General features: G+C 46.9%; 1 protein-coding gene across 7 annotated transcripts in view; it reads right to left on the reverse strand.

Annotated features, from left to right (window-relative positions):
* TRAPPC9 (trafficking protein particle complex subunit 9) overlaps positions 1-3,413 on the reverse strand; it is a 508,745-nt gene extending 505,332 nt beyond the window's left edge. For 3 of the 7 annotated variants that reach the window (XM_055798408.1, XM_027789613.2, XM_027789614.2), the window contains exons 1-2: positions 3,059-3,251; positions 1,060-1,660 (exon numbers count right to left, since the gene is read on the reverse strand). In XM_055798408.1, the coding sequence (XP_055654383.1) occupies positions 1,060-1,643 (584 nt within the window). In that variant the 5' untranslated portion in view covers positions 1,644-1,660; positions 3,059-3,251. Of the gene's footprint in view, positions 1-1,059; positions 1,661-3,058; positions 3,253-3,314 lie in introns of those variants that run through there. The other 4 variants (XM_027789609.2, XM_005239484.4, XM_055798407.1 and 1 more) reach the window with 3 other exon arrangements.
* Between the last annotated feature and the right edge of the window lie 9,145 nt (positions 3,414-12,558).

Below are 12,558 nucleotides of genomic sequence, written 5' to 3' on the forward strand. Positions count from 1 at the left end.
GAAACTTAGAATTCTTTATTCCAGTATATCACATTCTTATCTAGAGATTCTGAGGCTAGGACTAACCATGCAGGCAGAGCTGATGTATATGACCAGAAGACCTGCCTGCACAGCTCTGGACAACCCTGCCTGGATACCTCTGAGCTTTTACACACAATAATGACTGCTGGAATCCCTAGTAGTAAAAAAAGTAGTAAAAAAAGACAGATGTGAAAGATAGTATTCCCACCTGATGGGAAGCCCTATTTGTCTTTCCCAGGACAAAAGGAAGACAGTTGCTTTCATCCTTTGGATTTGACTGCAAACAGGAGAGTCAAACAGATTTTGCACCTGCCTGGAGCTAGCAAGCCAGAATTACTAATCCCTAATACAAGAACTACATAACAAAGCTGAAAGCTGAGCATGCAAATGATTAGGAAGGAAAGATGTGGGGGGAAAAGAGAATGCCAGCAACAACAACAAAATCTTTAACATACACAAACCCAAAGAGAATAGTTGTGAGAAAAATGATAGCAAAACAAGACGGGTCAAGAATATCACAGAATTAAATAAAAACAAAATACAGCAGAAGTTGAACTCAGTCACCAAAATAAGTGGTCACTATTTGATAGGATGAAAAAGTAGACAGAGGCTGACAAGGGAAAAAAAACCAAACTACACATTATGTAGGATTAGTCAAATACTACTCAACAAAACATATTTTTTTTTTATTTATGTTAACTGAATTTCTTTATTAATACTGTGTATCTACAAACCATTTGAAGCTTCCCAGCAAAAAGTCTCTTCATAGCAGTATATATCAAACCTTTCCTGTGACTTCTTCCCACTATTTGATTAGCCTCATAAATTTATATATATATATATATAACTCAAAACATAAATATGGTCACACTAGAAATTAAGTCTCTTAAATTACAGCAGACATACATAATAAAATAGAGGCACAACCTTTAATGAAACACAGTATGCTTTGTCCTTTCTAATAGGCTTATTCTAAAGGCTAGCAATTGTCACAGACATTTTTTCAAAACCTGTGAGCTGACAACAATAGCTGCTTACCTGCTATCGGTGTCCAGACCTACAAAATCCTTCTTCTCAAAAGGAACACAGAGGAGCGGGATCTTGTCTCCAGATTTATCAGTGGCTCTGTCAAGCCGCTTAGACTCCAACACTATGAAGAGGGATTCAATAAAATCTTCTATCCTCTTCTCCACGGTTTCACATTCATCATAACTGGGATAAAATGCCACATCTGTGCGGGGCTGCTCTGCAATCTCTCCTTGAAGCCCAAAGACAAACAACCGGGAATCATAGAGAGTAGAACCATACATTTCCTTCTGAAGATGGAATTTTTCAAAAGTCTGAGGCCAGTCCTTTGCAGAAGAACAGTCCGTAATAGTTATCAGCCCCACAACTTTCCGGTGTGTCTGAAAATCCCCCCATTCATTGTTCTCTGGGGGATAATGGTGCCTGTAACGGATATACAACACACGCTGAGAGTCACGCACGTTTACTTGACTCACTGCTGAAATTCGCTTGTAGATCCTGAAAAAGCTCTCTTCGGGTACAATGCCAATTGGCTGAACCACAACCAGGAGAGTCTGATGATCCTCAGCACACTGCATGTAGTCAGGAACACTCATTTTGCACCAAGTGCAGGCTAGTAAAAGAAAAACTTATATTATTTTTTTAACATTCAGAAGTACCCATGTTGCCAAATCAAACCAGAACTTTGATGCCAAACACTCCTACCTCCTGTATACATGTGCTGCGATACTAATACTTTCACCATTCTACTAAATCTTCAGTCACACAGCCTCCTGACAGTTACACAGTGCACAGGAAGTGTTTTTAGTCACGTATCAGTACGGCCACAAAAAGCTGTAAATTACGTTTTTCCAACCGAATTTCCAACATTCGGTGTGCAGCTACACAAGCCAACCTAACACACGGGGCAGCAGTCTCTCCCTACCACAGAATAAAAGCTTGCCAGAGCACCACCTCAGAGTAGATGTTCTTTGAGGCTCTCCAGTCTGCCTCCACAACATGCCGCAGGGAACCACGGAAAACTGCGTAAGGTGGGAGGTAAACCAACACCAAAATGGCACGACTGAACTTTACACAGCTGTCAGTGCTCACACATGGCCAGGCAGAGGAAAATCAAGTCCAGAATACATTTTTGAGAAAAAGTGAAGTCATTTTCTCAAAACACACACAGGTTCATCAGAAGAACCCGGCAATATTTTCTGCTTCTATATTTAAATATTTAGAATTCCTTCTCCCCTGAGCTATCTAAAATTGGTTACTGTACTGCAGCTGCAAAGTGCTGTGAAGCTTAAGTGAAGACGTGCATAGCTATGCCTTCACACCCCCTCCGAGCCCTCCTGGACCACACAGATCCCTTGGTGGATTTCAGCTCCAAAGCACCCTCTAAAACGTACATTTAGCAAAGAGAGAGAAAAAAAAAAAAAGCATCCACCCCAAAACCCCCAAAGAAACAAAATAGTAACAACAACAACCCGCAGCACGCTTTAAACCAGGGGTCCTCAAACTTTTTGAACAGGGGGGCGGTGCGCGGATGAAGTGGCAGGCAGTCATCTGCGGCTGCTTGGTTGCCCCCCCCCCCCCCCAGCCCCCGGCCGGGGGTCTGTAAATACCGGGGGCCGGATTGAGGACCCTGGGCCCCGCGGGCCGTAGCTTGAGGACCCCCGCTTTAAACTGACGCTGCTGGTTTTACCAAACAGAACGAAGAAAAAGAGTTCCGAGCGCGGGAGCGCAGGTGGCCCAGGAACAACTGGCTGAGGACGAGGGGCTCCTTATAACCACTGACACTGCCAGGACCCGCTCATGTAAACCCCCTCTCCCACACCCCGCAGCCCCGCGCCCTGCCCCCGCTGCCCGTCCCGCCGCTTCCGACTCAGCGGGAGGCCGCGTCCAGCCGCAGCGGGCGGGCTGCTGGGCGGGGAGCGTGGGGAGGGCTTCGGCCCCCGCGGCCGCTCTGCCGGGGCACCGCCGCCCCGTTTCCCCCCGTTATCCCTCTCCGCGGGTAGATCCTCACGTCGGGCGCAGCGAAGTTTAGGAGGGGAGAAGAAATAAATTGTAAACCAAGAGACAAGCCCAGAGGAGGCGCGGCGGCAGGCACGTACGCCCCGCAACCCCGCGCCCTGGGAGGAAGCGGGGTGAGGGGCAGCGTGAGGAGAGGTGAGGCCCAGGGCAGCGGGGGAGACAGTCTCTCGGGAAGACGGGGGACCGACCACCTCAGGGCCGGAGCGGGCTCTGGGGTGGGTAACGCGGGGAGGGGGGGGGGCACTCACAGCCGGGACAGGAACCGCCCCCGCCTCCTCCTGCTGCCGGACGCGCGGGGCGGGCAGGGGCGGGGCGCGGCGGAACTGACGGCAATGGGCGCTCGTGGTCCCGCCCCGTGGGGAGGGCGGCGCATGCGCACTCGGGGCAAGGAGGGGGAGGGGGTGGGCTCGCTGGGTGGTCGGTTTCCCGCCCGCCGCACGCGCGCGATGCCTCACCTGGTGTTTCCTCAGGGACTGCGCTTCTGTCTGTACAGTCACGGGAACATTCAAGAGGAATTCACTAAAAGGAATGAGCATCAGCGGCGCGGGTGAATTCCAGCTGCCAATATCTGTCCCTACTGCCTAACTGAAAACTTCAGGGGCTCAAACACTTAGCAGTGGCCAACAGTCAGCCTTCGTAGCATGTCCAAATCCTGAAATCGGTCTTCAGTCTCTTGTAGCTTCAAGGGCAAAAATCTTGAAGACTCTGGGGGGAATTTGCCTTGCATGAGAGTTAGGCTGCTTGCGTAGTGGAGGATATGGGAACTTCATGAAGTTCGACGAGGTCAACGGCAAGATCCTGTATGTGGATGGGTCGGTGGAACCCCTGGTAACAGTACAGGCTGGGGAATAAGTGGATTGCAAACAGCCCTGCAGAGAAGGAATACTGTAGGGATACTTATGGATGAAAGACTGGATGTGAGCTAGCACTGTGTGCTTGCAGCACAGAAAGTCACTTGTACCCAGGGCTGCAGCCAAAGCAGCGTGGCCAACAGGTCAAGGGAGGTGATTCTCCCTCTCTAATCCACTCTTGTCAGACCCCACTTTGAGGGACTGCATTCAGCTCTTCTTGCAAGCCCTCGCTTGCCAACTTTGCTACTCAGCCAAAAAGTAAAAACTGCTCTTGGCCTCAGTCTGCAAATGCTCTTGCATGGGCACATTCTCAGACTCTATTTTTCCAGTGCAGGTGCATGTTGGAATAGAAGGGAGCATGTCATGACTTTAAGTAATGGCACTCCAACAAAATAACTTCAATAGATTTTACAGGTTCTTAAGACTTTGCACTTAGATAGAATCATAGAATTATTTAGGCTGGAAAAAACCCTTAAGATCATGGACTCCAGCCTAATATTAACCCAGCTCTGCCAAGCCCACCACTAAACCATGTCCCTAAGTGCCACATCTACATAGCTTCTAAATGCCTCCAGGATGACTCAGCCACTTCTCTGGGCAGCCTTTTCTATGCTTGACAACCCTTTCATGGAATAATTTTTTCCTAATATACAATGTGAACCTCCCCTGCTGCAACTCGAAGCCATTTCCTCTTGTTCTCATCACTTGTTACTTGGGAGAAGAGACTGACACCCACGTCACTACAACCTCCTTTCAGATAATTGCAGAGAGCAATAAGGTCTCTCCCCCCTGAGCCTCCTTTTCTCCAGGCTAAACAACCCCAGTTCCCTCAGCCGCTCCTCACAAGACTTGTGCTCCAGACCCTTCACCAGCTTCATTGCCCAGCTCTGGACATGCTCCAGCACCTCAACGTCTTTCTTGTAGTGAGGGACCCAAAACTGAACACAGTGTTTGCAGTGTGGCCTCACCAGTGCCGAGTACAGGGGGACAATCACTGCCCTGGTCATGCTGGCCACACTGTTTCTGATACAGGCCAGGATGCCTTTGGCCTTCTTGGGCACACTGCTGGCTCATGTCCAGCCGGCTGTGAAGCAGCACCCCCAGGTCCTTTCCCACCAGGCAGTTTTCCAGCCACTCTTCCCCAAGCCTGTAGTGCTGCATGGGGTTATTGTGACCCAAGTGCAGGACCTGGCACTGCTCCTCATTGAACCTCAAACAATTGTCTTTGGACCATCATTCCAACCTGTCCAGATCCCTCTGCAGAGTCTTCCTACCCTCAAGCAGACCAATGTTGCAGCACAAGCAAGCTATCGGGCTGTAACAAGGCTTTCACCATCAGTCAGATTCTACCATCTGAGCTGTTTCTCCTTCCTCCAGAGCTCAGACCACAATGTTCCTCCTCCATCCAACCTTTCCCCCCCCCATCCTCTGTGCTATTTAACTACTTAGCAGGAATGAGCTACAACTGCACATCATCCATGTCAATCAACCCACTGCTTTGGAGGCAAGGCCACAGGTGCGTATTATCAATGCTAATAAACCCACTGCCTTCACTCCTCTACAATTCCCCCTTTTTGATTTTAACCAAAAAGGCCATGTCTATCATCCATTGTAGGGCGCTTGGCAGGATGTGTGGGAAAGGCTGTTCAGGCTGAGTTAAGAAGGCACAAAGCTGCATCTGATTCAGGCTCCGTATCAGGGTCACCCGGATGTTGTGACTCCCCTCTCAAGGGGTCTGTAGAACAGCCGGTATCTGATGTCCTCTTGTCAGTTCTAGGATCCAAAACAGGCTTAACACACCTAGCGGGAAGCCACCGCGGCCCTGCATCTGTGGAGATGCAAGCATACCCACATCCCCAGGTAATTAAATCCAACAGGCCTCTCCATTTTCCCGTTTGTAGGTCTCGCATTAAGACCTTTGCTCAGATAGGAGGATCTCCTCCCTGCAAAGACAAGAAATGCAAGATAATCACAGGACACTCTTTCCCAGCCAGCACAGTCAAATAATTCAATGTGTACACAGCTTTCCATAGACGAGCATGCAGAGTTTCAGAACCCATTCCCCCTTTTTGTTTTTCAAGAAGCAATTTTAAAGTATGATGAACATGTTCCACAATGGCTTGGCCAGTCGGAGAATGCAGCATACCAGTAACATGTTCCACCCCGCGAGAGGTAAGGAACTTGGCCATGTGTGCAGATGAATATGCTGGTCCATTGCCTGTCTTGAGACGCTTTGGAACCCCCAGAGCAGCCCAAGCCTGTTGAAGATGTGAAATGGCGTCTAGATCCTTCTCCCCAGTATGGGCCGATGCCCACACAACTTTTGAGAAGGTGTCGACAGAGACATGAAGATACTGTAAACAACCAAAAGAAGGTTTGCCACAGATCCAAGAACTGATATCCGCGTGTATTGACCCTTTGTGGAAATGTCAGTTCAGGATCCAATTGCTGACACTCTGGACAAGCAGCGTGACGGATTGTGCATCTGCAAAAGATACTTTAAATTGACAGACCAGTGCCCGAGCCCCCTGATGAAAAAATTGATGAGACATGAGGGCCTGTCATTTTAAATCCAGCACTGGAGGAGTCCAAGCGGGAGCTGCAAGAGTGTCAGCACAGGCATTTCCTTCACAGACAAATTCTGGCAATCCAGTGTGACTGCGGATGTGCAGAATATCATATCTGTGTGTACGCTGGTTCACCATCACCCATAATGTTTTTAATCAAAAAATAGTTGTTCTGAATTTACCTCCTTAAGCAGCGCACGGTCAATGCATCGTGTGACATCCGCAACATAAGCGGCGTCTGTAACAATGTTTACAGCACATTGTGAAAACATTTTAAAGGCAACAATGACAGCACGAAGTTCAACCAATTGAGGTGATCCCTGTGTTATCAATTCTTGCCATTGCTTCCCATCATACCAAGTGACCACCGCCTTCCCCGATTTCCCAGAACCATCCGTAAAGACTGTAGGGCCTTGTACCAGGCTGTCTGCTGCCAGCAGCTTTTGAAGTATTTGTATGTCCAAATAAGTTTGTAACAGTACATGACTGGGAAGATGATAGGATATTCGCCCCTTAAATCCTTCCAGAGCCAACTGAAACAGTAAACTGTTTGCCAAACACCAGCTTATGTAATCATGTTCCATGGGAATTATCAGGTAATTGGGATCTTGGCCCATGCACCGAGTACGTACTTTGGTGATGATTTTTGATACTAGTTCAGCCTGAGTGCTCAATGTCTTTCATGGTTGTACAGATAAAAATAACCATTCTAAGACATGCAGCAGATCCTGTCAGCACTCATTCCATTGGCCCAACAATCCCATGGGATGATAGTTAGCAATGACAATATATAAACTTATTGGATTTTCTAAGTCTATACAGCGTACCCTTTTTTGTTGCAGACCATTGGCCACCCTCTCTAGGGCTAAGGTGGCTTCTTTAGTTAGTGATCGGGGAGACATTAAATCAGTGTCACCCTTCAGTAGATCAAAGGGTGGTTTCAATTGTTCTGTTGTAAGGCCCAAGTATGGCTGCGGCGAATGAAGAGACGGGACGCAGCTTGATGCAAGCAAATGTCGATTTATTGTACAGAAGCACGAGTTTATATACACTTTCAGAAGCTGCGCGTTTTAAACAGATTGGTTCTTGAAGCTAAGCATTGCATACTAGGCAATCCCTGACTGGTGGTTAACTACCATCAATCAACAGCAAGGTGTTACCTTTCCTTGGCGCCATCCTTGGCGCCATCGTTCCTCATTCCCTTATCTTCTCTCAGCATGACTCACCCTGTTGATTGTTATCCACCCATTCCTTGTCCTCCCAGGGTTTGTGGCCTACAAGCTAGAGCACATTCCTTTCAGCTAACATGGTCCTGATTTCCAGGCCCCCTCCTGCATATGGCCTTACTCAATTTATGGTCCCTAATAATTTTTGCAAATCATTTAGATTTCTGACATTTACTCGGAGCTGGATAGACTGTGGCTCAGGTGTTTGATCTAGCACTTTAACTCCCAAGCATTTCCAAGGGGCTTGTTGTTGAATCTTTTCTGGTGATATACATAACCCAAAGATGGCCAACGACTACTGCAAAACTGGATACACTTGCTGAAGTTCAGCCTTATTTACAGCTGATACAAGAATATCTTCCATATAATGATAGCAATATACTTGTGGAAATTGTTCTTGTATAGGTGACAAGCCTTTGCTATATACCATTGACATATAGTAGGACTGCTATATGCATCATATATATATATATCTATTGACTGCATCATACCCTGGGGCAACACCATCCATTGGTATCGCTTATAAGGAGCCATATTGTTTCTGGTACTGAAAAAGCAAATTTACATTTATCAGCTTCATGTAAAGGAATACTGAAAAAAACGATTGTTTAAATCAATTACCAAAATATCCCAGTTTCCCAGGATGATCGTCAGGGAAGGCATGTCTGATTGCAGGGCTCCCATTCCCTCCGTTACATCATTTACTTTCCTTAAATCTTCTAACAGGCGCCACTTGCCTGATTTCTTTTTTATCACAAACACAGGGGTCTTATAAGGACTATGGGAAGGTTCTAGGTGACCTTGTGCTAATTGTTCTTTGACTAATTGTTGGAGGGCTACACATTTTTCCTTAGGAAGGGCCCACTGTTCCACCCAAACAGGGGTATCTGTCTTCCAAGTCAAAGGCAGAGTAGGTCTTTGTATGCCCTCCATCACAGTAGCCCCTATTAAAAATCCTTCTGGGTACCAATGATAACTCCCCATTGTCCCAAAATGTCCCATCCCCACAATTCAGAGTGACGTCAAGCCCGTAGGGACGGATTGTTGCTGTCTGGCCCTCAGGGTTTCAAACTTGCACCATATACCGACTTTGGACACTGTGTCACACCACTCACTCCTGCCAATATGGAACCTGCCGAACAGATAGGCCAAGAGCAAAGCCAGATGTGCGCAGATATAATAGTTACATCTGCTCCTGTGTCAATCATTCTGGTCACCCATATAGCAGAAGGGGTCCTTTTGGCAAAGGTGATTTTACGGGTTAGAGTTGGTCAAGCATTTTGAATGCTCCAAGTCCAGACAATTTGTGGCGTTCCTGTCAAACCAAACCCTTCTTTGGCCTGGACTTTGTCATGGGCAAAATTAACTTGCGCCCAGAAAAGAATTAATTGTGCAATCTGGATTCCTTCAGGAACTGACATGGAGGGGGTGGGTGTCCACACCATTGCTTGAATCTGACCCATATAATCTGCATCAATGACTCCTGGTAAGACTAACAAACCTTGTCAAGTTACACTAGAACATCCAAGCAACAGCGCACTCAATTTATTGTGAATGGGTCCCACAGCATTCAGTGGGACCTTATGTACTTTATCATCCACTACTGTGATGGTGGTTGCTGTGGTAACATCCAATCTGGTGCTCCCTGAAGTTTGGGCTGTGAGTTGGCTGCATAAACCTGGAATTGTTGTGGAGGATTCATTTGTATTATCACGCAGTTCCTCCCCACGTTCCACCCCCCGTTTCCCTGCTTTCTGTTGCCACCTGCAAATCATTGTCCTTGAGTGTTAAATTTAGATCTACAGTATTGCGCAAAATGCCCTGATTTGTTACATCGATGGCATACCAAACCAGAGCCATCAGCCCTTCCCAGCCTCAATCTCTTTGGACAGTCCCTCTTTAGGTGACCTTCTTGCCCACATGCGTAACAATGGCAGATGACCCTAACTGCATCAGCAAAGGTCTTTGCCAGATGCTCCGTTTGGAAGGCAGTGGTTCCTACCTTCCCACATACATCCATTAATTCTATTAAAGTGGGATTACAATGCACCTTGCCTGCAATCACCTTTCTACAATCCTCATTTGCATTGTCCTTAGCTAACTGAAGCAACAATGCTTCCTTAGCAGCCCCATTCTGTATTTGCTTATCCAAGGCATCTCTCAACCTTTCTAGGAACAACACATACCCCTCATTTGGACCTTGTTTTATTGTGGTCCATGACTGTTGTGGAGCGCCATGACCTGGGACCTGCAATAAAACTTGGAGAGCTAACATTTCCCTGCTGCAGGACTAAAGGATGTAAGCGAGCTTGTAACTGAGGAGAGTTAACTGGAGCCTCCCCCATCAATTGTGGAATCCCTGCCCCAAAACGCGGGTCATCCTAAATGATAAACGCGGGGGTATTCTAAATTCATCAATGATTGCTCATTTGCCAAGCACCTCCAATTTGACTCAAAAAGTAATATAATTGCATAGGGGTCAATTTAATTTGCGCGATCATACGGCAATCATGAGCAGTAAGCTCTGCTGCGAAAAGACTACGTAAGAATGATTGAGCATAGGGTGAGCCTATTCCATACTGTATACAGGTTGATCTTAACTCTTTTATCGCTCCCCAGTTGAAAGGTTCCCACTTCGGGGGAGCATTACCATCCCTTCAAAGCACTGGGCAGGCTAACACCCTGCCCCCCATGGCAGTTGGGGCATCAGTATCCCCCCTTCTGCAAGTGCTTGCTCCTGCATCTTTTTCCAGAATTTGGCAGGATCTGGTCTCAGTGCTCTAATTTGGACTGGTTGTTGAACATGACCCGAGGTCTCCTCCAATAAACCTATCACAGGTGGCTCGGGATCACAGTCAGGCAACGGAACAATGACCAGATCTCCCTGGCACCCGGAAGGGAACAGACTCTGCCCGCTCGACCTGGCACTACTCCACTCCTCCCACCAGCCCCGACTGCATGATTCAGGTGATGGCGGAGAATCTGATGGCACTGAACGTACCTTATTAGGCATCATCTCTGCAACCAGGGATGTAGCTATTTCAGCTGCAGCCTTTGTCTCCCTGTCTGCTTCTGATTGTTCTAGTAAATCTAAGACCAATCTCCATGTTGTCGATGACACTGTAGCAATTTTGTCCCCTCTCACGGCAGCCCCAAAATGTAACATTCCAGTGCTTTGCCATATCTGAATGCTGGAGACATTTTTCACCATAACTGGCAAATCATTCTTTTTACACCACTCCAGCAGAGTTCTTATTGCTGTCTCATCATACTTTATGTCTCTGTTTTCAAATATGTCTATTACCATTGTTAATATAGGGTTTGTCTCTCCATCCACTTCTAATTGTTCTAGCGAATCTATGATCATTCTCCACGTCGTTAACGTGGCAATTTTGTCTCGCCTCGAGGCAGCCTCAAAAAAACTTTCCAACATTTTGCTGTGTCTGAATGCTGAAAACCTTTTTCACTGTAACTGACAAATCATATTTTTTACACCACACTAGCAGAATTCTTATTGCCTTTTTATCATACTTTACACCTTTTTTTAAAAAATATATCTGTAAGCATTGCAAATATAGAATTTTTCTCCCTGTCCACTTTTAATTGTTCTAGTAATTCTAAGACTAATCTCCATGTTGTTAGCGATGTTGTTGCAATTTTATCCCTCCTTGAGGCAGCCTCAAAAAGTAATTTTCCAGCATTTTGCCATGTCTATGCATGAGACATTTTTCAGCATAACTAGCACATCATTTACTTTGCACCATCCTAGCAAAATTCTTATTGCCTTCTTGTTATACTTTATGCTTCTTTTCTTCAAATATATCTATAAGCATAGTTAACATAGAGTTTTCTTCTTCTGCACCCGTATCAATTAGTTCCCATCCACACTGGGCACCAAAAGTTGCAATTTGAGTTAAGATGGACAACAAATATTGCAATACATCTGGATCAATTAATTGTCAATGGCTGACATCTCAGAGTGTCACGGGTCATAGGTTCTCCCACTTGTGTCAGCTACATTGGGTACCTGTTGTTGTAGTTAAGAGTCCAACTCAGTCAGCATCACACAGGGCAGCAACTGTTGCAGCACAAGCAAGCTATCAGGCTGCAACAAGGCTTTCACCATCAGTCAGATTCTACTGTGCAAGCTGTTTCTCCTTCCTCCAGAGCTCAGACCACAGTGTTCCTCCTTCCTCCAGAGGTCAGGCCACAACCCACACGCCCACATGCACAACACACACACACACCCCCCAATCCTCAGGGCTATTTCACCACGAATGAGCTACAGCTGCACATCGTCCATGTCAATCAACCCGCTGCCTTGGAGGCAAGGCCACAGGTGCATGTTATCAATGCTAATGAACCCACTGCCTTCACTCCTCTACAGATCAACACTCCAACCCAACTTGGTGTCATCTGCAAACTGACTGAGGGTGCACTCGATCCCGTCATCCAAATAATTGATAAAGTTATTAAACAGAACTGGCCCCAATACCAAGCTTGTGACCATCTGCCAACTGGATTTAACTCATTTCACCCCCCCTCTTTGGGCTCAGCCATCCAGCCAGTTTTTGACCCAGCGAACAGTACAGCCATCCAAGCCGTGAGCAGCCAGCTTTTCCAGGAGAATGCTGTGGGAGACAGTGTCAAAGGCTTTACTAATGTCCAGGTAAACAACATGCCCAGCCTTTCCCTCAGCCACTAGGTGGGTCACCTTGTCATAGCACGAGATCAGGTTCATCAGGCAGGACCTGCCTTTCATACACCCATGCTGGCTGGGCCTGATCCCCTGGCTGTTCTGCATGTGCTGTGTGATGGCACTCGGGCTGAGCTGCTCCATCACCTTCC

The sequence above is a fragment of the Falco peregrinus genome, chromosome 3, assembly GCF_023634155.1.
Source record: "Falco peregrinus isolate bFalPer1 chromosome 3, bFalPer1.pri, whole genome shotgun sequence".
Lineage (NCBI taxonomy): Eukaryota > Metazoa > Chordata > Aves > Falconiformes > Falconidae > Falco > Falco peregrinus.